The sequence below is a fragment of the Lutjanus erythropterus genome, chromosome 1 (genome assembly GCF_056507025.1).
Source record: "Lutjanus erythropterus isolate fLutEry1 chromosome 1, fLutEry1.hap2, whole genome shotgun sequence".
Classification (NCBI taxonomy): Eukaryota; Metazoa; Chordata; class Actinopteri; order Lutjaniformes; family Lutjanidae; genus Lutjanus; species Lutjanus erythropterus.
In genome coordinates this window covers 48,154,150-48,177,259 of record NC_139317.1, presented here as the reverse complement: position 1 = coordinate 48,177,259, position 23,110 = coordinate 48,154,150, and the positions used below count along the sequence as shown (strand labels likewise).

General features: G+C 39.3%; 1 protein-coding gene across 1 annotated transcript; it reads left to right on the top strand.

Annotated features, from left to right (window-relative positions):
• Positions 1-7,526: 7,526 nt before the first annotated feature.
• On the top strand, positions 7,527-22,664 carry LOC146333402 (uncharacterized). The gene is made up of 5 exons (XM_084733666.1): positions 7,527-7,769; positions 21,088-21,356; positions 21,602-21,773; positions 21,946-22,041; positions 22,256-22,664. Exons 1-5 carry the CDS (start codon positions 7,527-7,529, stop codon positions 22,571-22,573), a joined length of 1,098 nt encoding a protein of 365 aa, XP_084589792.1. The 3' UTR covers positions 22,574-22,664.
• Positions 22,665-23,110: the final 446 nt, after the last annotated feature.

Genomic DNA, 23,110 nt, shown 5'->3' with positions numbered 1-23,110 from the left:
AGTTCCACAATTTTCAACTTATGTAAACCAGTCATTGGACTGTGTTGATGAGGGTTGGGAGATTGGATGATATTATTGACTATGGGGTCAGTCCATTGCCTGTTGATTTTGTTGAATGATTATTTTTTGGGTGATACTTGTCATATTATTTTGTTAATCTAATGAGTTTGGCAATGTTTGTGTTTTTCTTCCTGTTTGTATCTGAGTGTATGTGTTTTGGCCGCAGATAGGAGGTGAGGCATGGGACAGTAAGGGCGGAGATATACTTGCTGTTTGATCATGCGTTTGCGTTCGCGTATGCGTTGCGTTAATTTCTGAGGACGCGCACAACCATCGCTCCAAATGGACGCAGGATACGCGAGGCAGCCATGAAGCGTAGGGATGCGTAGGAATGCGTATGCGAACGCGTAGTTTAAAGCAAGTATATCTCCGCCCTAAGTGTTGAGCCACCTGTGTGTATGTATTACCCTTAGTGCAAAAAAAAAAAAAAAAGTTCCTCTGAGGTTTGTCAGGTGGGCTGCTAATGTTGGTGTGCAAGGATTAGAGACTTCCTGTCCCCCTTCCTCAAAATTGGCTGGGGAGCACATCCATGGTTTTGGTTTGGTTGCTGGTTTTCTGGTCACCTCTCTTGGCCAGCAGACTGCTAGTGCACACATACCTGCCATCATGTCTCATTAAGACTAGGATAGAGTTAGTAGTGTGAGATTCTTGGTAGGTAATCAGATAGCAGGGAAGCTCTGTGCGCCTTTTCAAGGACACAAGATTATTTATTTATCATTTAACAACAAGGTTGTAAAATTAGATGTACTAGTTCCCTCTGATTTAATCTTTGATTGTATAAATAAATAAATCAATAAATAAAAAGGTGGAATTCTGAGGATGAAAGAAGGAATCTCACAGTGCTCTGCTCTTCAGTCTGGTGGTGCAGCAGTGGATACTTCTGTATCTTCTGCCCGCTGACAGCAGCATGAACAGGCTGTGGCTGGGCTGGGTGTTGTCTTCTGGTATCCTCTGGCTCTGTGCAGCATCACACTAATGCTTGATACACTGTAACAAAAAAAAAATGTTATTTTTACAGTAAAATACCGGCAGCTGTGGTTGCTGAAACTCTACCGTTAAATTACGGTAAAACATTTTCTACATTTACAGTTAAAAATGTACTTAATTTAAGATTTTACTGTAAAAAAAAAAAAGTTTTTACATTTTAAAAAGACAATGTTTTACCTGAAAATTTACATTTAAAAAGTGTTATTTCCATGGTGGTTGCCAGAACTCTACCGTTAAATTACGATAAAAAGTTTTTCTTCATTTACAGTAAAAAAAAAAATATGGTTAAAAAATGTGCTCAATTCGATATTTTACCATAAAAAAAGTTTTTAACATTTTTTAAAAAAAACATTCTTTTACCTGAAAATTTACATGAAAATTGTTACCAAAACAGCCACAAAAAACTTCCACTGTAACAATTTGCCAAGAAACCTTTATGTTTAATTTGACATTTTGAGAACATTTAAGTGCATGTTTTGGTACAAATCTAACCATAAAGTGATATCAGTGTACATACAGTGTATCATTTTCACATTATCAAAATAAAATCATCACTGAAGGGGAGCAAATGTTTCAAATCTTGCATCATAAATCTAAAGAAATACTTTCCCCTATGACTGCAAGCAATCTTTAAAAGATAACACTTCACTTGAGAGATACAAGTCATGTACTTAACGAATGCTTAATTATGCATGATTCATGATGAATTACTACATGCACTAACAAAAGTTGGACAATTAATTATGAAGTCACTATAATTTTGTTCATACTTAATAGATCATCAACTAAGGATTATAAGTCACACGTACTTAATATGTTAATTGATATTTGACAAGATCAGCTTGATTTATTTAATCTAAAAATTCATGAACACATGAATCATTATGGCATTATGCTTACTAGAATTTGTTGGTCACCTGATGGTATTATTTTGTTAGCGAGTGTCTTTTACACTCAATTGACCATTTCTTGGCACGGCCTGTGGCACACTGCTGAGCTTAAAAATATGTGATCATATCATATTCCACCCACTGTGTTGTAAATCTCTCCAAGAATACCATTCAGTCTATTCCCTTAAAAGTTTTAAGGAAAATTAAGGTGTTGTCCATAAACTTTTATACTAAAAAAAAGACAAAATCAAGCCAATTCGTTTTGCCAAAACAATGGAAGTCTATAGAGATCTGCAGTAAAAAGCAGATCACTCATCTGTATAGACTTCTGTTGTTTGGAAGGAATGCTGAAAGCTGTTTTGCTCTGTAACTCCATTAGTGTTTTATGGATTAAAAACCGACACTAGACTTCTCATCTGCATGAGGGTGAGTAGATAATGTCTGAATTTAAAGGGAACAATTCCTTTAAGTATATGAATTGTATACCTCCAGTTAAGTGTTGCCATTTTAATCTCAGACATTCCTGGAACTAGCAAATTTAACTCAACTTGTTTAAAGTACAAAACCAGTGTAGTAAAGCTGAACATGTACAAACTGTACAAGACAATTTATCTAGTAAAACTATACATCTTGTAAAACTTTCAGAAATGTTACTAACACAGTATCTGCAGTGTATATAACATCCAGTGTACTTTTTACCATATCATCCCTCAACATCACTGGAAGGTCCACTCATGGTCAGCAAGGTCTGAGATCAGAGTGAAGACTCTGGGATTGATTGAAAGCACGTTTTTCTTCTTCTTCCACTCGACTTTGGTGTCTTTCTCTGGATTTATTGAAAAGAAACACCTTTATGAAAGAGAGAGAGAGAACAACTTCAGGCGGGATATCAAATGCCTTGCATTTTCTAATATTATTAAAAAAAAAAGAAATTTTACTGTTGGAGGAACTCCAGTGTAGACCGTAGTTCCACTGGGTAGTGTACGTTGAAGCAGTAGTAACTGCCAAACATCAGGCAGATGGCAGATGTGATGGAAGTGATGTGGTCGTTGACAACCTCTTTGTCGATGCTCAACATAAATGTCTCAGCAGCAAAGCAGGAGGACCCTAAGAATAAACAACATGAAAAAAAATTAAGTTTAATGACAAGGGCTTCAATATCAACTATGAATAGAAATTCAATGGTACTTATTTCAATATAGGATGAGAGTCATACAATCTACTCGGAAACTAAACTAACCCTGTCCGGCGTTGGTCGGAGGTTAACAGGTCTCGGGAGTCAGATCCATTGAAATTCGGCGCATTAATATCAACAAATGAACAATCCCAAGCTGTAGGGGAGAAATACTTACTCAGTTTCGAGGTGCTTTTAAAATCATTCCCATAATTTGAGATGCTTTTAAATTTAGCAGGTAGGGGATGCTATTAGAATCAATCAGATGTTTTGAGATGCTTTTTAAATCAAACAGATGTTTCAAATGGTCTTCATTATATAAATTGAATTTACCTCTGGATGGTAACTAAAGAGGGACTGTAGGCCTACAGAAAGAACAGACCACAGATTAATGTTTTAATGTTTTTAATATTTTGACATAAAAATGTAATTGATCACAAAACCCAACATTTCACTTTATGATGTTGTATAACAATAGCCTAAAGGGTGTATATGGAGGCCTTGCTCTACTTAAAGCTCCTTTTTGGGCTGTTTTAAATAAACCTGGCAAAAAAGTTTGGAAACTTGTGATTGATCAAATATTTCTCTGTTGTTCTAATGCTAATTGGCATTGTATTTTATATCGTTGGAAAGTCTGTTTATTAATGATGTCCAACTTGCAGTGGCGATTCTAGAGTCTGTTCGAGCCCTGGGAAAAAATTAAAAGGGGGCCCCTCGATCCAGTGTTAATCACCATTATATTATAAATATCTTGACACCAACAAAAATTGCAAAATATATTCATGTTTTAATTCCAGAGGTTCATATGAGAGTTATTTCCAAGAAATTAATTTAAATAACATTTAAAGGTAATATTTTTTTCTTAAGATTGAAATTGTTATGGTAATTCATTGTAAATAGTAGGGCGGCATAGCTAAATATTGTTCATTTTGTGAATTAGCATTGTAACAAATAGAGAAATAATCTACCAAACAGAAAATTTCAGACTATTTTTGCTGAGTTTATTTCAGAATAGTTCTGTTAATAGTTCATAGACAATATCTATAGATGCATAGGACCCTATATAAAATAACAGCAAACAGTTTTTCATTGAAATCAAGATTACTTTAGAAACATACCATATTTTTAACATATTCTTCCTGTAGGAATGAAGGTATGATTTTGCAGAATGTTTAACAGTTTTATACTGTAAATTCAAACGTACACATCAGCAAAATCTTTAATTTAGGCAGAATAATGCCATTAATTTTAGGGTAATTACTCTTTTGTGACTTTACGGTATTTTTCCATTAATTTTTACCTTTTTTTATTTTCACAGAAAAAATGTTTTCTACATATTACCACTGTAAAAATTAAAGTTATGTATTATTTCTTGATTTATGGTAATTCAATGTATTTACTATGGTGATATACTATTTTAGATTTTACAGCTTTTGACTGTTGCTATTTGACAGTTTTTTTTACCATAATTTCTACTGACTTTTTTTTTTACAGTGTAGATAGGTACCAATTGTGCATTTATAATGACCCGCTGTGTGGGAGTTTTTTTTATTTTATGTCTATTAGATTTTTTTTGTTGTGACCACTGGTGGTTCTTACAACATTGCACTATCTTGTTCTGCTGTGCGTTGTGAGTTTTTGTAAAGTTTGGGTGAAGCTGTAAGAGCATTTCTAGTGCCACTAGTTGAAGGGTTTTTAGATCAGTGCGCAGTTTCAGTTGGTTAAAATAGCAGACTATTACAGTGTTGATGTTGGTGATAAAATAGTGAAAGTGACAGGGAAGACTACAGAAGCTACTCCTTTATCCATTGGTACTAAGGACTCGCCTCCACCTTTAACAACGGGTCCTGGTGCTAGTTTGATTTTGAAACAGCAGGAAGAGTTGCTCTTGTGGCAATCAGAGACTGAGAAGGAATTTGGAGTGAAAAAGATACTGAGAAGCTTACCTTGATTAGAGAGAGGAAAGTTGTGGCTGATGTTCTACTTACTGATCGTCCCTCTGTTCCCAACAGGACCCCAGGAAGGACCGATGTTTTAAGCAATTGGAGGTTAGTTGCTAGTAGAGATTCTGAAACCTTCTTCTCAGTGATTGAGTGTCTAGCTGAGTGGGAGTTTTTATTTTTTTTTACCCTTATTTGTTCTGGGAGAGTTCACTAAGGGTGATGCTCTCTTTTGCAGGAATGCCATGATCACATTCACATCTGAAAGCTGCCCAGTGCCGCCACAGTTTTATCTGCCAGCCTCTAAGGTGGTTAGGGATAAGAGCCTTGCTCCCCATCTCAGGTGTTCAAGGGGATTTCAGTAGTGGTGGTAATGAGGGAGGGCCCTGTGCTCTCATGTCTTTCACTTTCCCCACCCAGGTTTATCTGTCCAGTTAGGGGATTGAACTGGTCACCTTTGGTCCCAAGCTCGTTGCTCCAAACTTTAGGCCACCGCAGTCGTGATTCCACTGGCATGTTGATGCTGCAAAGTGTTTTAACCATTTTTCTAAGTAACAATGATTGTTGCTGTTGTGAAATCCACTGTTCTAAAAGCATATGAGCTTGTGCCTGAATCTTATCACCAATGGTTTTGGTCAGGGGTCTGCAAGCTTTACAATCAAAAGAGCCATATCTGGGCTAGAAAGGGGAAAAAATCCATAGCTAGCTTATGGATACTCAGCCACTGTCAAAATTTAGTTGACAAAATATATTTGGTGTATAGGCTACATATTTTTTTTCGTAAAGAATGTAAGAATCAATTAACACTGAAAAAAATAGTTGAGACAATTCACCATTTCAAAACAACATACTGCATTTGAGCACAGCTTAAACTCTTGAGCTTTGAAATAAGCTTTAAAAAGTTTTACCGACCTATAATCTTTAGCTGAGATTATTTATTTTTCTTCTTTAGAGAAACTTGAATCTTTGAGGCACATTGAGCTGTGAACCTGATTTTATTTTGGTGCTTGAAAATTAAATGTTTTTTTTTTTTTTAATTGAAAATTTTAATCATCGTTGACTTCAATGAATTTACTCAATGACTGTTTTAAATACAACTTTTTTGAGTTTATAAAACTGAAAGATTTAAGTTTATCCACAGAGGAAAAGTAAATGACCTAAATTGGGTTAAACCTTTTCAAAACTCAATAATTTGAGTTGGGTTCAAATCCCCTGATGTTCCTTGGTCTGTTTCTCACAGTGATTTGAAGAGCAGCATGCTGACTGTTCCCTCAAGGTTTGCTGGAGATGGCTCGTTCTTCTGGTGCAGTGAAAAACCATGCTCAGTGTAATTTCATTCACACAGATGTGTTGATGAGAAAGTCGTACCTCAGGGGGAGCATTTTGTTGGTGAACCTGTTTACCAAGTTGTTGTGCCTTCCAGGTTTTACAGTATGGTGTAGCAAATTTCCAACAATGAGTCTGGCTACTTGTGTGTCAGGAAGACATATGACCAGATCTTGAGGTAATTCTTTGGGCCTGGACTTAAAAGAGAAGTGTTTGCTTACATGAGGTCATGCTACACATGTCAGCTAACCACCAAACCTAATCAGAGCCTAAAGCCTGCTGTTCTGTGTCCAATACCAGCTATAAGTCAGTCTTTAAATGTGTCACTATTGATTATGCAGGCTCATTGCCTTCATCTAAATCAGGTGGCAATTACAGTGATATGCCAGAGCACAAAGTACCCAGCTGTGTATCTTTTATGCACGATTACAACCAGGTCTGTGGCGCATGCACTGTCACAGTGTTTTTCACTTTCCTGTGTTCCCAGAATCATTCAGTCCGACGCACACATTTTTCATCTCATTTGTTTGGACACATTCTAAAGCAAATGTGCATTGAACACAATCATCCATCTGCTTAGCATCCATAGAGCCAGGCATGTTGGGCCACATCAAATGCTGGGGACCATGCTGTGAGCGTACTGTGCCCAAATGAACAGAGACTGGGAAGAGGCTTTACCATGACTGTTATTTGCTGCCACAAAGCTGATCCAAGAGAGCACAAGATTTATCCTGAAGGATCTTGTGCATGAATATTCTGCATGGGGTCAATTGGAAAAGAGGCACAAAATCTTATTAAGTAAGTACATAAAGGGATTTAGTCTTAAGCTAGACATAGACAAGAGTAAATTGGCATTTGCACAGAACAGACAAAGTGCTGACAAAGCTGTACTGTGTGGTCTTCTTAAGAATTCAGAGCGTCTGTGGAATCTGGATAGCTTGTTAAGCCATGTGGAGGTTTCCAGGTGCAGTCAGCTAGCTGACTAAATTAGGCGATATCCATGTCTGTTTGGAGATACACCTACTTTGCACACATTTGACTTATCACAATATAAATTTTGGTGATTCTAAATGGATTTGCAGTGTTAACCCTGAGAAACATATACCCTGTTACTTTTTCCACTTAACCATATGAAAGACTGCATCAACCATGGGCTCAGATAAGTTTGTTAGCAGGTTTGACCTGTTCAGGGACTACTGGCAGGCCCCATTGTTGGAGAGAGGTGAAAGACACTGGCTTCTACCACATTCAGTAATGGCTTGTGGTTTGCGGAACACACTGGTGACCTTTCAGTGCCTGAGGAACATGTCTGATGGAGATCTGGAAGACTGCTCTGTGTATCTGGACGAGGTGGTCATCCACTCAGATGATGTGAAGTCTTTTGATGCGGATGTAATGAAGCCTTATATTAATGAGAAAAAAATGGTATGTTTCAGACATCTAAACTTGACCTGAACACAAAAGAAGAGTAGATCCTGGTTCAACCTTGTAAAGCACTTTGTAATTATTATTATTATTATTATTATTATTATTGTTGTTGTTGTTACTATTATTATTATTATTATTATTATTATTATTATTATTATTATTATTATTGTTGTTGTTGTTGTTACTATTATTATTATTATTATTATTATTATTATTGTTATTGTTGTTGTTATAAAAGAAACAAATATTTGTCTGTATATGAGTGCCTGCAGGTATGAGTCATTCTTGTCAACCCACACAAGTGCTTTATTTAGTTATTTTACCTCCTCTCAACAAGATTTACTGAGTCACCAAACATGTGTTTAACAAATTTAACATAGGACAGTGATAAAGGTGTCATTCAAGCACATTTTGCTTGATGAGAAAGTCTAACTGGGGAAAATAAAATGCTGATCTATGGGGCTTTAACTGGGTCACTGAGTAGTTGTGGAGGCCCAGTCCAGAGCTACTCTTCCTTTTCATGGGTTAGGAAGAAAGACATCTACCCCCAGTATGCTGGTTAGACGCTGTATTAACATCATTTATGATCATTCATCCGCACAGTGATAGCTACAGACAGTGAGAGGAATCTGACGTACACCTATTCACAAATATGAGAATATGAATAAGCTGAAATGAGTCAAATGGAGACTGAAGGTCAGCTGCCATTATAAGCAGGCTGCAGACTCAAGGGCACTAATGGGAGGGAGCAGTAACCATCAGTGTTCGCCATGAGTGAGCTGGAACTGAATGGTTATTTGTGTTGTAGCAGACTGTGAGTGTTTTGTCTTACAATAGGCGTTGAATAAGATTATTGCTGTTATGCACTGAATAATCATTGTCACTATTGTACTAGTGTTGTGTTTTGAATGATTGCTGATGATTTCTGGGGTCTTCCTAAAAACCATTACAATGTGCAACAACCAGAATATCTCTTTGTTCAGCTACACTGAAAAAATAAAAAAAAAAAGAGAAAAAGAAAAATGTAGTTTGCACATCAAAAATAAACATGCTTGTGTCCATCATATTTCCTGCAGTTTTATGTTGCTCTCCGCTGCCATAGTTACATTATGTTGGCCTTATTTCAGCTCAGTCCCTAACACCCTCCCATTGCGTGATGGAGTGTAACTCTGTGTGGAGTCACATTTGTGGCTGTGAAGGGTCTATTAAATAAGGGGGAGGGTGAAAATGCAGTAGCTTGTTTTAGGACACTTTGGCATTTCTCAGACGGAAACAGCAGCATTCATCAGCATGTCCAACAATGTGTACTAATAATGACTCTATTTATACAGCACCCTTCAAAACTGCTGTTACAAAGTGCTTCACAAACAAGAAAAAATAAGTAACAATCAGGTGCATGCAGCCTTCATTGTTTGTTGGATGGTAGTGGTCAGATCCCAACACACAACCACTGTAGCTTGTAAAATGAAAGAAAATAGACTTAGAATGGTATAAGGCAATATATTTATAATTTACAACAAGGCTCTATAATAAGAAATTTTGACATCGTTCCCTCATTGATTGATTGGAATTGACTTAAGCAAACAAGCTGCTGAGGATGAATGAAGCAGTCTTACAGGGGCTGTGCACATTCCATGCCAATTTGTCATGTTTCCAATCAGAATCTTTTCTATGGCTCCTCTCTAGAACTTTACAGGAATGGCATAGGAATTTAGCCCTCTTAAGTTGCTGACCATATAGTCATTTTTGAGCCTATTTTACCAGGGTGAAAAATGTGAGGTCATGTCCATAACAGGCTCTTTGAGATTTTGATTTCTAGGAACCTAAAACTGTTCACCTGCTCCACCTTAACTCCGCTGTTGTAGACAGGGGTGTGCGTCTTTGTCTCCTGTCCCAAAAAATTAGGAATCAGCTCGATAGTTTTGCTAATGTTGCGTCATCTGCGAGCTTCACAATAGAGTTCTCTCTGTGTCGTGGCTGCAGTCATGCGTGTACAGTGTCAACAGGAGGGGGCTGAACAGACTCCATCAATCTGAACTGTCTGGCATCTGTTTTTGAGAAAGTCCTATATCCAATTGCAGAATGTGGTGCTCAGGCCCAGAGTTTTCAGTTTGCCAGTCAGCTTGAACAGCATTCTGATGTAGGCGTTGTTCTCCTCAAGCTGAGTGAAGACTGAGTGGAGGGCAGTGGAGATGGAATCTTCCTTGGATCTGTTTATTCTGCATGCAAACTGTTGAGGGATCCAGGCTGCTTGAGAACCAGAACCAGTTTCTCAAAGCACTTCATCAGAATGGAGGTAAGTAATTGTCATAGGGTAGTTGTCATTTAGACATTGTAGGAGCGCTTTAATTGGGGATGTTACAGGGATGTCATCAAGCTCAGCAGCTGTACTCATATTTTTATTTTCAGCAGTATTTTCCATATCCTCTGTTAATAGTGAGCCAGGTGAGTAGTTTTGTTCTGGCGGTGCAGTAAGCTTCCTTGTCACCTGACTTAAAGGCAGCTGGTTTTAGCTTTGGATAGAGTTCTTACTAAGGGTGTGTATCTCACTGACTGAGACAATTCGATACGTATCTTCATACGTCCAACAATTCGATATATTTTATAAATCTTTAAGGGCCACTGATTCGGTTCAATACAATTCAGCTCTGTCACGATACGATACGATACAATACAACATGATGCAATAAAAGACAATGCAATGTGTCAGTCTTTACATTTTGATTCAAATAATGCTACATTTGTAGAGTGCTGTTAGTTGCAAAAAAATCCTGATAGTTTTACTAAATATAGTAACAATAGAAACAGAGAGGAGGCATTACAGTGGTGTTTATATCTTATTAGGAGTCTCATGTAAATGAGATGAGATAAATGAGAAAATTTAAAACTATTTAAAATATCAGTATTTCTGCAGTAAGATGATGTGCTGCTCTGTTTCATATGAAGAGTGCTGTGGTTTGGATCAGTGTGGAGGAACAGTGAAGTGTTACCTGTTCTCACAGTGACATGACGTCTCTTTAGGTCAGACTCATGTCTCTGTACTCCGCTGTCCAAGACGTTTTGCATACATGATCTGCAGCAGAGTTTCTCATCTTTCTTATAAAACCCAAACTTAGTCTACACTTAAGCGTTATGAAAGTTTGGTGGTGTGACGCGGTACAATGTCACTTCTGTTGCTGTTTTCAGTGCCGTCTGTTTTAAGTAAATGAAGAGGAGACACAGGAGGAGGGAGCACTTGTTTTGTGAGCGTGGCAGCACGCGTCCAGTGAGAGCGGTGCAGGCAGAGACACTAGGAGAGAGAAGACGGAGGAAAGTTAACAGTGGCAGCTCCCTGATGCCAAAATTAAACGTATGTGCATTCCAATGAAATGTATTGATACACTAGTGTTGCATCGATTTGTTTCCGATTCATGTTCATCTTTTTACCGATGCAGGGTCGTCTGAACCGATGCACTCGTATCTAACACATTAAAGTCTGATGCATCGGGCGCATGAGTGAATCGTTACACCCCTAGCTCTTACCTCTCCATTCTTCCAGGCTTTCTGGTTTGGGAATAATTTTACTATCTTTGTTTTCACCACCTCATCAACACATTTGCTGATCTATGATGTCACTGCAGCACAAATACTCTGGGTTGCATAGTATGTATGTGTGTCAGTACACAGCCAGTGTAGGAGGCTGTGTAGGAGTGCATATCTTCTGTCAGACGTGAATGAGGCAGACAACTGAAAAACATGGAATGAATGCTGACCTGATTATGGTGGGCATGGAAAAGTCAGGAGATCACCAAAGTCATTATGGTTCATCCTGAGGGGAACTTCAATCTGTGAACCAAATTTTATCATATATTCTATCAAAACCACATGCTAAACTCATGCTAGCAGCAACGGTAACATCTCATTCAAGAAACAACATTCTGATACTCCCTGTCAACTGTTTTCACTGTCACTACTTTCTACTAAAGAAATAGTCTCTATTTCACTCCCAGTCAAACCCTTAGTGGACAAAGTCCCTGATGGTCTGTCTTTCAGCCACCATATTTGTTTGTCTGTGTTTACATGATCGCCTGCTGTAGCTTGCTGATTTCCCATGATGTTCAGTTTGAGGAAGTGCCAGAACACACAATCTCAGGGGTGCCACAAACACACGCACACACTCAAAAATTGTCTGAGGGTACAGTGAGCCTGTCTGCAGCAAACAGCAGTACTGTGGCTCTACTGTCCTGTAGCAGCCAAGTAAAAGCAACCAGAGACACATGAATTTTACCACTGCAAGATGACCAGAAATCCATTTTTTTCACAAAATATCACATAATGCATTTTTACAGGGTTAGTTTGGATTGTTTTAAGTGTGGTTGTATCAAGTACTTGCCTGCCATGGATGACACACCCCCAGTTTGGAGAAAGTGTAGGAAGCTAAGTGCTAAACTGCTGTGGACATCAAAGCAACAAAATATATTTTAGACACAAAAAAATATATGAACATCAGTTAAACTGTACACTAGATTATTTTCACTGCTTTACCTTGCTGTCAGATACCCTTTTTTGACGAGAAACCACCATTATATAAGCCATATAATAATAATAATAATAATAATAATAATAATAATAATAATAATAATAATAATAATACATTTTATTTAGTGGCGCCTTTCATGACACTCACCTTACATCAGAAATGACAACAACATAGATCACACATAAAACTCATACAATCAAAAAAAAAAAAAAAAAAAAAAAAAAAAATGACAGTAGCAAAACATATAGAGCAAAAATAAATTAAAATCAGTAACTGTACTAAATAAATGAGATTCCATCAAAGGAGTTAGAGCAAGTACGTAAGTTTAAACAGATGGGTTTTAAGGGCGGATTTAAATTTTGCAACAGAGTCCAGTGTACAGATATGGTGGGGAAGAGAGTTCCAGAGTTTAGGTGCAGCATGAGAGAAGACCCTGGCTCCCACTGTGTTGAGGTTAACAGGTGGTACTATTAGTAGATCAGCAGATGAAGACCGAAGTGGTCGAGGTGGAGTGTAGGTGTGTAAGAGTTCTGTGAGGTAGACAGGTGACAGGTTATGAAGGGCTTTAAAGGTTAGCAGAAGGACTTTGAAGTTGATGCGTTGTGATACAGGGAGCCAGTGTAACTGAATAAGCAGAGGAGTGACATGTTCAGTGGATTTTGTGCGGGTAATGATCCGTGCTGCAGAGTTTTGGATGAGTTGAAGTCGGTGGATGAGTTTATTAGGGATACCAATTAGGATTGCATTGCAGTAGTCCATGCGTGAGGTGACCAGGGCATTGACAAGGATTTCAGTAGAGTGCTGTGTTAAGGCAGGGCGTAGTCTGGAGATGTTTCATAGATGGAAAAAGGCAGTTCGTGATACACTGTTTATATGGCTGGAGAAGGAGAGGGTACTGTCCATGATAACACCAAGACTCTTGACTTGTGTGGAGATGGGTATGGGGGCATCAGCTATGGAAAGTGAGTGGATGTTTACTTTTGAGAGTGTGGATTTGGAACCAATGAGGAGCAGCTCAGCTTTCTTACTGTTGAATTTTAAGTAGTTGATTGTCATCCATGTCTGGAGGTCCTTGAAGCAGGCAATGAGTGTACTAGGGGGGAAAGTAGAGGTGGGGTTGGTGGTTATGTAGAGCTGTGTGTCATCAGCGTAGGAATGAAAATGAATACCATAATGCCGGAAGATATTGCCAAGAGGGAGAAGGTAGATGATGAACAGGAGGGTCCCAATACAGAACCTTGTGGAACTCCGTGATGGACTGTGGTGCTTTCTGATTTATGGTTCTGAATTTGTACAAATTGCGATCTGTCAGAAAGGTAGGATGTAAATCATTTCAACACAGTGCCCTTGATTCCAATACTGGCAAGACGGTCCATGAGAAATTGATGGGATATTGTATCAAAGGCAGCAGTGAGGTCTAGAAGGATGGGGAGAGAGAGCTGACCAGAGTCGGCTGCCAGGAGGAGGTCGTTAGTGATCTTGACCAGGGCGGTTTCTGTGCTGTGTTTGGTGTGGAAGCCTGATTGGAACTGTTCAAAGAGGTTACTGTTTTCAAGGTAGCTTTGAAGTTGGAGTGTAACTACTTTCTCAATGATTTTGGAGATGAATGGAAGATTAGATATGGGCCGGTAGTTGTTCAGATCTGTGGAGTCAAGTCCAGGTTTTTTCAGTGTGGGTTTGATTAAGCCAGCTTTCAGAGAGGGAGGAACTGTACCAGTGGACAAAGAGGAGCTGATGATGGAGGTTATCAGAGAGATGATGGAGGGCAGACATGCTTTAACAAGGGTTGTGGGTATTGGATCCAGTTGGCATGTGGAATTATTGGACTGGGTTATGAGCCTAAGGATGTGATTTTCTGTTGGCAGCATGAACTCACATAGGGCAGTTGATGGAGGCAGTTCAGGGGCTCTTGCAGATGGCAGATCAGTGGACATCGTTATTTCAGAGGTCAGTTGCTCATGAATTCTGGTGATTTTGGAGTTGAAGAACTGCAGAAAAGTGGAACAGTGTTCATTGGAGAGGTTATTGTACATGCTGGTTTCCGGAGGGTTGAGCAGACGTTTCACTGTGGAGAAGATGGTTTTGGTATTTCTGTCACCTGTATTGATGATTTTTGTATAATAAGAAGTTTTGGCTGTTGAGAGTGCATTTTGTATGGAGTATGTGATCAAGATACATTTGTTTATGAATGACAAGTCCAGTCCTGTTATAAAGCCTCTCAAGGCGCCGGCCTAGCGTCTTGAGCTGGCGTAGTTCAGGCGTATACCAAGGAGCAGTATAGGTGAAGGAGACAAGTCTTGTTTTCAGAGGGACTAGGGTATCAAGCGCTGAGGATAAAGTAGAATTGTAATAGTCCATGAGATCCAAGAGTGAGGAGGAGGGGCCTGGAACTGGGTATGAGGTAATTAAACTGGTAAGGTCTCTGGGGTTAATATTTCTGATATTGCGGTATGAAATGATATGGTGCACCTTAGATTTACTGAGGAACAGGTTAGTATTGAATAAAACAGCTTTTTGGTCTGAGATGGGTAACTCGGCAGGGGTAATATTATTTGGTATGATACCAGAGCAACAGACTAAATCCAAGATATGGCCCTTGCTATGGGTTTTAAATTGGACGTACTGAGTTAAATTGAAGCAGTCCAACATTGCTTTAAAATCATTAGTAAAAGTATTGTCTGAGTTATCAAAATGGATATTAAAATCCCCCATTAGTATAATATTAGGAGGCATTTCGATGTAAACAGTCAGTCACGTGGAGAAGACCGCATGGTGTGCTGTATGTTAGCCGCTAGCACTCGGCTACCCAGCCTGTTTGGGTGAATTCCGTCACTCCTTAGGAAGGAGAAGCGGTTCCAGAAGAGATTAAAATTGTCAATAAAACCTATATATCTTGAGTTTTGCATGCAGACTGGAGCCAGGTGTGCAGGCTGAGGATTCTGCTAAAACAACCCACCCCCTGGTCCAGTGTGGGAATGGGGCTGGAAATGAAAACTATACCTTTCTTTACAATCCAACCATTGGCAAAATAGGTGATTTCACCTTGCAGAACACAGGAGTTGCTGAAGTTGTCCACCGCTGCTTCGATCTGTTAGTTCATTTGTGTTACTGTGTGTCTTTAGTGATTTTCTTTTTACCTTAAGTAGGTAAAGTTCACTGAAAGGAAGCCTCTGTTTGGCAGAAATGCCCTGATCACATTCACACTGTTATCCTCATTCATGCCCTTAAGCTGCCCAGCCCCTACTGTCTGATTGGCCAGCCACTGAACAGCTCCACTGGAAGGGTTGGGGTTAAGGCCACATCAGCCCAGCATGGCAGGGATTTGCATCTAAACTACAACAGGGCTACCTGCATGAAGGTGTGTCTTTTAACTGATGCTCAAGTCAAGTGGCTGTTAAACATCAAATAAACACTGCTTCACTATAGTCCCCCTCTATTTAGTAATGAAAGCATCAGAATCAGGAAATGTTTTCTTCCACAGAAATTTAACATGACTCTGAAAGCTGAAAGCAAACATAAAAGAGTCAAAAACATTAAAGCTGCAAGCAGCATTGAACGAGCCCTCAAAACCATCAGGATGTGGGCCACCGCGACCCCATCACTGGACTGGACCAGTCAACAAGGCTCTGAATTGTCACCTGTTTTAGACACCACAATAAGGAGTTTGATGCCACTTCCTGTCTCCACTAGGGGGCACTACAGAACAGTTACTAATTATATGTTATGTTCCAGTATATTAAGTGTAGACAACACTGAAAATTTCATGTAAATCAGATGATGACAGTCACATTAGAATTACCTTCTGGTGCCAGTAGGTGGTGCACTGAGTAGAAGGGACTCTTATCAAACATGTGAAGGAGCTGATTGGATCATTTAGACTCAGATTACAGTAACTTCCTGTTTCATGACGAGACATCAAAACTCAACATCATGCCTTTCAGCAATAGCCAAATCTTTTAATAACTTTTGATCACAAACTAGTCTAGATAGCACACACCAATTTTGTGTGTGATCAATTCTCTAAGAGGAGTTTGTTAAAATACAATGCATGGACGGCACCAAACTTGACCACGAAATTCAGTTCAAATCCAACTTCCTGTTAGGTTTAGTCTGTGGCTCCAAGAGGCTTTTTTTGTACGCCTGGACGTGAAACATGTGCCTGCTGATTTTTGTACATGTAGATGAAACATACTGTGGGGGCTGCTTCATGGAAATAATGTAGGGGACACAATGGAGCCTATTTGCAACACTGACTAAATATTGTCCTGTAGATGTATTTAGGATGGGTATCTTATCAAACATGTTGCATTTGGGACAGATTTGACCACGCCACAGTGACGTCCTTCAACAATTACTAAATCTTTTAAAAAAATATAGCAGAGGAGTACAGTGACTGATAGAGAGATGGATATTATGTCACAGTGAAGTTGACCTTTGACCTTTTGGATGAAGATAAATTTTAAAAAACCCACGGCAAGGGGGGCCTCCCAGCAGGTACATCAGGAGATGCCCTCAAGCTCCTTGATTGGCTCCTTGATTGGCTACTTCCAAAAGGTGGCCAGGCTCAGTTCTTTATTCTAGAATCTTTCAGATGTCTTACAACAGCTGACACAAGTTAGGTGCTATTTTGATGTCAATAGTACAGGCGGTGTTAGAGACACTTATGCAAATAATTTTGATTTCAGTTATATTCCAATTGTCATGTGAAGGCTTTAAATTTGTGTTTTTTAACTTCCCCTCAATTTAATTTAATTATACATGATTCAGGACTCAGAAATGAAGATAGAAATTTGAGTTAACTTGCTAAAGATAAATTTACAGTGTTTAGAATTAACTATTAACAATTGTATGTACACAGCAGAGTCTTTAAAAACAGTTACATTTGCTGAATCTGCCTCAGACATTTACCTCAGTCTACCTATGTTCCCAGATAGCACGCATACGTCTTGCAGACGTCGGCCTCAGATCGTGCGTCGGCATTCTACTCCTGATGTCTGTAAATGCATCGGAGAAGCATCGGCCCATAGCAGGGACATGGTTTGCCAGAGGGCGGGATTATGCAAGCCATTTCAAAGTCGGCGATAGGTCGGCTGTGGATCGATACATTGCACGTTATCCAATTGGTGCCACTGTCAACGGAACTGAGAGCAGGCTTTGGAGACGGAGAGGCTACTTCATGTCAGCCAGGACTAGTCTTCAGGTAAGCTCACTTAAAGTAAATATTATAAAAAATAGCTGTTTTATAAATATGACATACAGGGTTAGCAAGATAAGTCGGGATTTAGCAACATAAGTTGTTAAGCCCTGACTGGGTATGCTAGCACAGGTGAAAAGCCCAGATGCCGACTCCGAACAGGCTAGATAGCTAGCTTAGCAAACGTTAGTTGCTTAGACCTGACCAGCAAATGTATCAGCTATCTAGCTCTAACTTAATTTAGCCATTGCTAGGTAGCCATAAGTCTTTCTAGCACGTGAACAGTCTCCATCCAGACAACAAATCAGTGTTGAATTTGGAAAAGGGTCAGGTAACGTTAGTTAGCGTTAGCTGTTAGCTAGTAGCTGGTGGGCTTCGGTGTTTGAAGGGAGGCTCTGCTCTGCTCCATTTGTAAATATGTCTCGGTGTAACATTTTCTCATAGTTCGGTATGGTTATGGACTATTGTTGGTGTGTTTACACTAGTTAATATCTACCTCACGTAGGTGTGTGGAAAACACAACAGACTCCAGTTCTTTCTGTCATGTCCCTCCAGCCCCCCCACCCCACCTTCTTTTTTTTTGTGGTTCATATTCTTAAGTCATGCTTTCTGCTGGTGCTTCATACAGTGTTGCCTGTGACACTGGCTCTGTAAGGTCACATAGCGGCCGGGGAAAAAGGCACAGCGACATTTTCCTTTATTGGTGTGTCTATTTGTACGTGTTTATTTGTGAAGTATGGGTATAGTATTGTATAGTATAAGTTAATTGAACAACATGGGCTCATGTGTTTTGTCTTTTTCTCCCCTTTGCAGGCTCATAAGTCTGCCAGCAGTCCAGACCGTGCTGTCCGTGTGAGTCTCCTGACCGGCCACCTGTATGTTTTTATATGTTCTGTCTTGGTTATCTTTTCTGTGCTGGAGTTGTTTTGATTATGCAGTCTGAAATAAATGTATGATCATGAACTTGAATCGTTCGTGTCTCTTTATTTTATTAACACACTAAATTAGGAAGCTATTTTGATGGTCAAGCATATTGTTTTTTATTGTCATATTGCCATATTCCTATCACATGTAAGTTGAGATATTACGATAGATATTACGAGATATGAGATATTTACTGATAGAATGGTCATAGAAGCTGTAGAGAGGCTACGCTGTGCAGCTTTGATACATCGGCCAAACATTGTCTGGAGATCATTTTCGACCAAATGCTGACGTCTCTGCGACGTCTTCCCAATGAGCAAATGCTCTCCATATGACATCGCGTCGATGCAACTTTATTCATCGTGCCAACGTCGGCAAGACGTAGGCGTGCTGTCTGGGTTACTACAGCATTCAAAGGAAAGTAGGAGAAACAAGAGAAATCAGTAGAAGTAGAAAGGAGGACATTAACGTAGAAACCTGCTACAGGTGATGTGGACATTGTGGACTACAGGAAATGGTGGAATATGTAATTCTATAATGCCGAGATAAACATGAGACACTTAAAACTACACTGCAAATAAACTAAATGATGCTAGACAGAGTATGATGAAGTCTGTCTTCTTCAGACTGGACAGAAGCTTTAAATACACACGAGTTCAGGAGGGAGAACCAATAAAATCTGGGAAAGTAACAAAAGTAAAAGTGTTTATTCTCCATGTGTCATCTCTAACATTAACACTCATATACATACATATGCATACATAAACATTTTATACAATTAATTAATTCTTGATCGTACCTGTGAAAAAAGCCTCTTTCATGGGGCAGCTGTCTCTGTGGCTGAGGAAGGAAAAAAAATGTTGTGGAGTCCTCAGTGAACATTTATAGTGACCAAGTCAAACCAAATAACACACAGAGGGAAACAAGATGGACACCGACTACAACTAATACAAGAAAAAAACTAACTAAAGCCTGACCCCCCCTCTGACTTGGCAGCACATGGTTTGGTCTGATGAGGTGGCTTTCAGATTTAAGAGGCCCCACCCCTCAGATACACCTTTTGCTCAACCAGGAAGTGAACCTCCTCCAACAACCAGGAAGTTGAAGACAAAGAAACACATAGTTAATATAACAGAAAAGAGCTTGTTTAACCCCACACTGTGAGAATGTAAACAAATGAGCAAGATTCATATCAAACAAACTGTGTCATGTGAATTGTTTGGGTGTGTTTGAATGCAGATGAAATGAACCTGTGCAGGTGAGTGTGAATGACTGTTAGCATATGTGGCTGTTAGCATGGCTGTTAGCATGGCTGTTAGCATGGCTGTTAGCATGTGTGGCTGTTAGCATACTCTATGTGGCTGTTAGCATGTGTGGCTATTAGCATATGTGGCTGTTAGCATGTATGGCTGTTAGCATGTATGGCTGTTAGCATGTATGGCTGTGGTCATCAAACATTTAGCTCTCTTTTTAAAGACGCCACTCATACAGAGCAGCAAAATATTCTCTGCATCTCCAACTGTGTACACACTGTAAGACTGAACAGTAAAGCTGACCAAAAAAGCTGAGCTGTATTAACTCATAATTTAAAAACCAACCACTTCAACACAAACGGGCTGAGTCATTTAAGCAAATTTCCAGTTTTAAGTTTACAGTCATTTACAACTTTGATGATTATGATGTATTGTACTCAAATCATCTGACAGCAACTCTTAAACCACGTGATCACGTCACATACGTCCGTACGTGCTTCAACGTGCCAGTCCGGCAAACTTGAAGTTTGTCCGCCATTACTGTCACTCGCGTTTGTGGAACGTGCAAACCGCCAGACCTGACGGACTTGACCCGCCGTTCTTTTCTGCCACGGTGCTGACAGTGCTGACTGCCATTTTTCTTATGTTTTCCTTGGACGTCCTGCTCTGGTGAGTAATTTCTTGGTTTGCATTTCATAATTTGCGTTGAATTACTTTGTTCATTAAATGCATTTTTCTCAGCTCAAACTTATTTTAAGCACTTGAAAAAAACGTGTTTGTTAACGTTAAATGAATACTCCGACAATTTGGGAGTTATGCCCTTTCGCTATCTTTTTCATAGTGAGACAATATAATCAATATCTTTTTTGTATGCACGTCCAGTGGCTGGCTGCCAGCGGTTAGCACTGCGGCGGAATTTAGCTTAGCTTAGTTTAGCGAAAACACATTGGCTAAATGTGTTGACTAAAGGAGTCAGTAGTCGGTGAGCAACATGTACACAGTAGGCGCATCCGGTGTGTGCCTCCGTGAATCAAACTTCTTACAAAACTACAAAAAAAGATTTTTTTTCGAATTAATGTTCAAAATGTTTATTTTAACCTCTTCAATAAGAGCCCCTGTACAGGGGACTGCACAAGATGCGTCGAGTAAAAACGCTCAATGCACTCAAAATGACGGGGAGAAACTCAGCTAAAAGCGTCTACTAAGCAATTTTCGGACAGACACAAAAAAGATATTGATGATGTTGTCTCACTATGAAAATGATACCGAAATAGCATAACTTAACTCCCAAATCGTCCGAGTATTAATTTAAACATAGTATCTGCCTCAGTAAAAGTGGAAAAAAAAAATCAAAAGTTGAAACCAGTATTTTAATTTGTTTTTCCACTGAAGTGGACAGTATTAACGTTATCTTTCATTAATTGTGCATACTTTAAACTTTTTCAACCATTAAACATTAATTTCCCAAGAGGTGAAGATGCTGCAAGCCTTGAACAATTGAGACTCCAAATCGTAGATGAAGTGAAGATGAGTGACAAGAACCTTCTCCTGATTGGAAAGTTGATGCAGACCACCTTTGCCCTGCGGCGCAAAGAGGTCATCAGTGATGAGCCACCTGTTGGTGAGATCCTGGAACACTGGCCTGCCCTCAAAATTGAGTCACAGGAAATATGTTTCTTAGATGAGTAGATGTATTAAATTTAATTCCTTTGTGTGGCTGTGTCGGTGAGAATTTAAACAGTCTTACTCTAATGTATATTAATTTTTCTCCAAAAGCTAACAAGTGGCCATAGTATGTCAGTGTACGGGCATTAGTGTGGCAGTTTCCATTGCCATGTGTCTTATTTTTCCTTCTCAGGAAGGACACATATACAATACTCTGACTTAAACAGTCATTTTATTTTTTACAGATCTGTGCAGAGTTTCACAGAATCTCAAACAGCAACCTGAAGAACTGCTTCTATGCTGAGTTGGATCAACACACCCCCCGTTTTCTGAGCTTGTTCAGGAAGAAAGCTGCACGCACAGGGAAAGTAGCAGAAGTCCTCAGTGAGATCTTCAGGATTTATGACCTCCAGGTACATTGTGTAAGCTTCTTGGTGCTTGATAATGACGCTACAGTAGTTTTCTTTATATTTGGTAAGACTCTGACCTCTAAAGACATAGGAGGGCTCATTGTTATATTACAGTGTTGTGTGGCTATGCTGTCTACCAGCCATAGTAAAGCAAGAATATGTTTTCACACCCAAGGAACAAGTTGACATCCATGTCAGACGTGCTGCTGTCCTCCGTGCTCTCCCTGCATATTTGCATGAAGATGACTCTGGATTTCTGAAGCAATGGGATGTAAGTATATTATTTTATTTTTTTTTTATTTAAAAATTTCAGTGTTTGAATATTACACAAGTAAATTTGAAAAACTCAAGGGATATGTTTCTTTCCAGAAAGCATGACCTGGTTACTCAAGATAAGAGCTTGTGAGAATTTATATATGTATATGTATGTGTATATATGAGGCAGTTTGGGGTCACAGGTCACAGGTCTCTGTTCTTGTCCATAGATGTCGCAGTCTGACAAACCAAACATCGACGACGTACCAGTTGGGCTCCTCTTGATCAGTGCCAATTCAACAGATGCTACATTCTTCTGCCCAGAGAGGATTGCAGTCGTGCTTGAGGGTGACATGGTTATTGATCTCCCAACTTTCGCTGATGCATTTCTCATGCTCTTTGCACTGATTTATGCGCTGCATCTAAGTTACCCAAAAGCCTTGGCCAATACATTTGACTTTACCCAGAAAGTCTTGATGGGCCTGGAGGATGGGAACCTGAAGCCTAGGGTGTTGAGCCTTAAAAATGCCATTTTGGCAGCGGAGTAATTTCATGTGTATGGACAAACAAAAACAAGGTTGCTCCTTTACTTGATCCTCCTTTACTTGATACATTTACGCAGGATGCGTTTGATACACTTTATTTTTCTTTTTTGAAAACCTCTTAGAGATCTGTTTCTACAGTATTCTCAGTGAATTTTTAATGTGTTACTGTTCAAAAGTGATTTTTGCTGTAGTGTTTGTACTGTATTGATGTGTATAACAGAAATGGCTACAGCAGTACAAATTTTGGAAAACAGTTTATGTTTTGGAAGTAATGTAAAACAAGTAGCTTCTTAGTAGGGCGTTCATTTTTGCTATACTGTTTGTACTGCTGTAGCCATTTCTGTGGTATCGTTAATGTATGTGTGATGATCAATGAACAGAACTGTTTATGATAATGGATTTCAAAGGGATAGTTCGGGTTTTTTGATATGAAGTTGTATGACATCCTCACCATTAGTTCAAAAGAGTAATCCACAGCTGTAGCTGCGAGAGACAGAGTGAACAATAATGACTGGACTACCTACTACAACGCCAGAACTG

What these genes read in the sequence shown, in the direction of transcription:
- LOC146333402 (XM_084733666.1), top strand. Translation starts at nt 7,527, where the DNA reads ATGGGCTCAGATAAGTTTGTTAGCAGGTTTGACCTGTTCAGGGACTAC. An exon ending in TGAAGTCTTTTGATGCGGAT is followed by an intron (nt 7,770 to 21,087) that starts GTAATGAAGCCT and finishes TTTCCACTGAAG; the next exon opens with TGGACAGTATTAACGTTATC. An exon ending in TCAGGATTTATGACCTCCAG is followed by an intron (nt 21,774 to 21,945) that starts GTACATTGTGTA and finishes TTCACACCCAAG; the next exon opens with GAACAAGTTGACATCCATGT.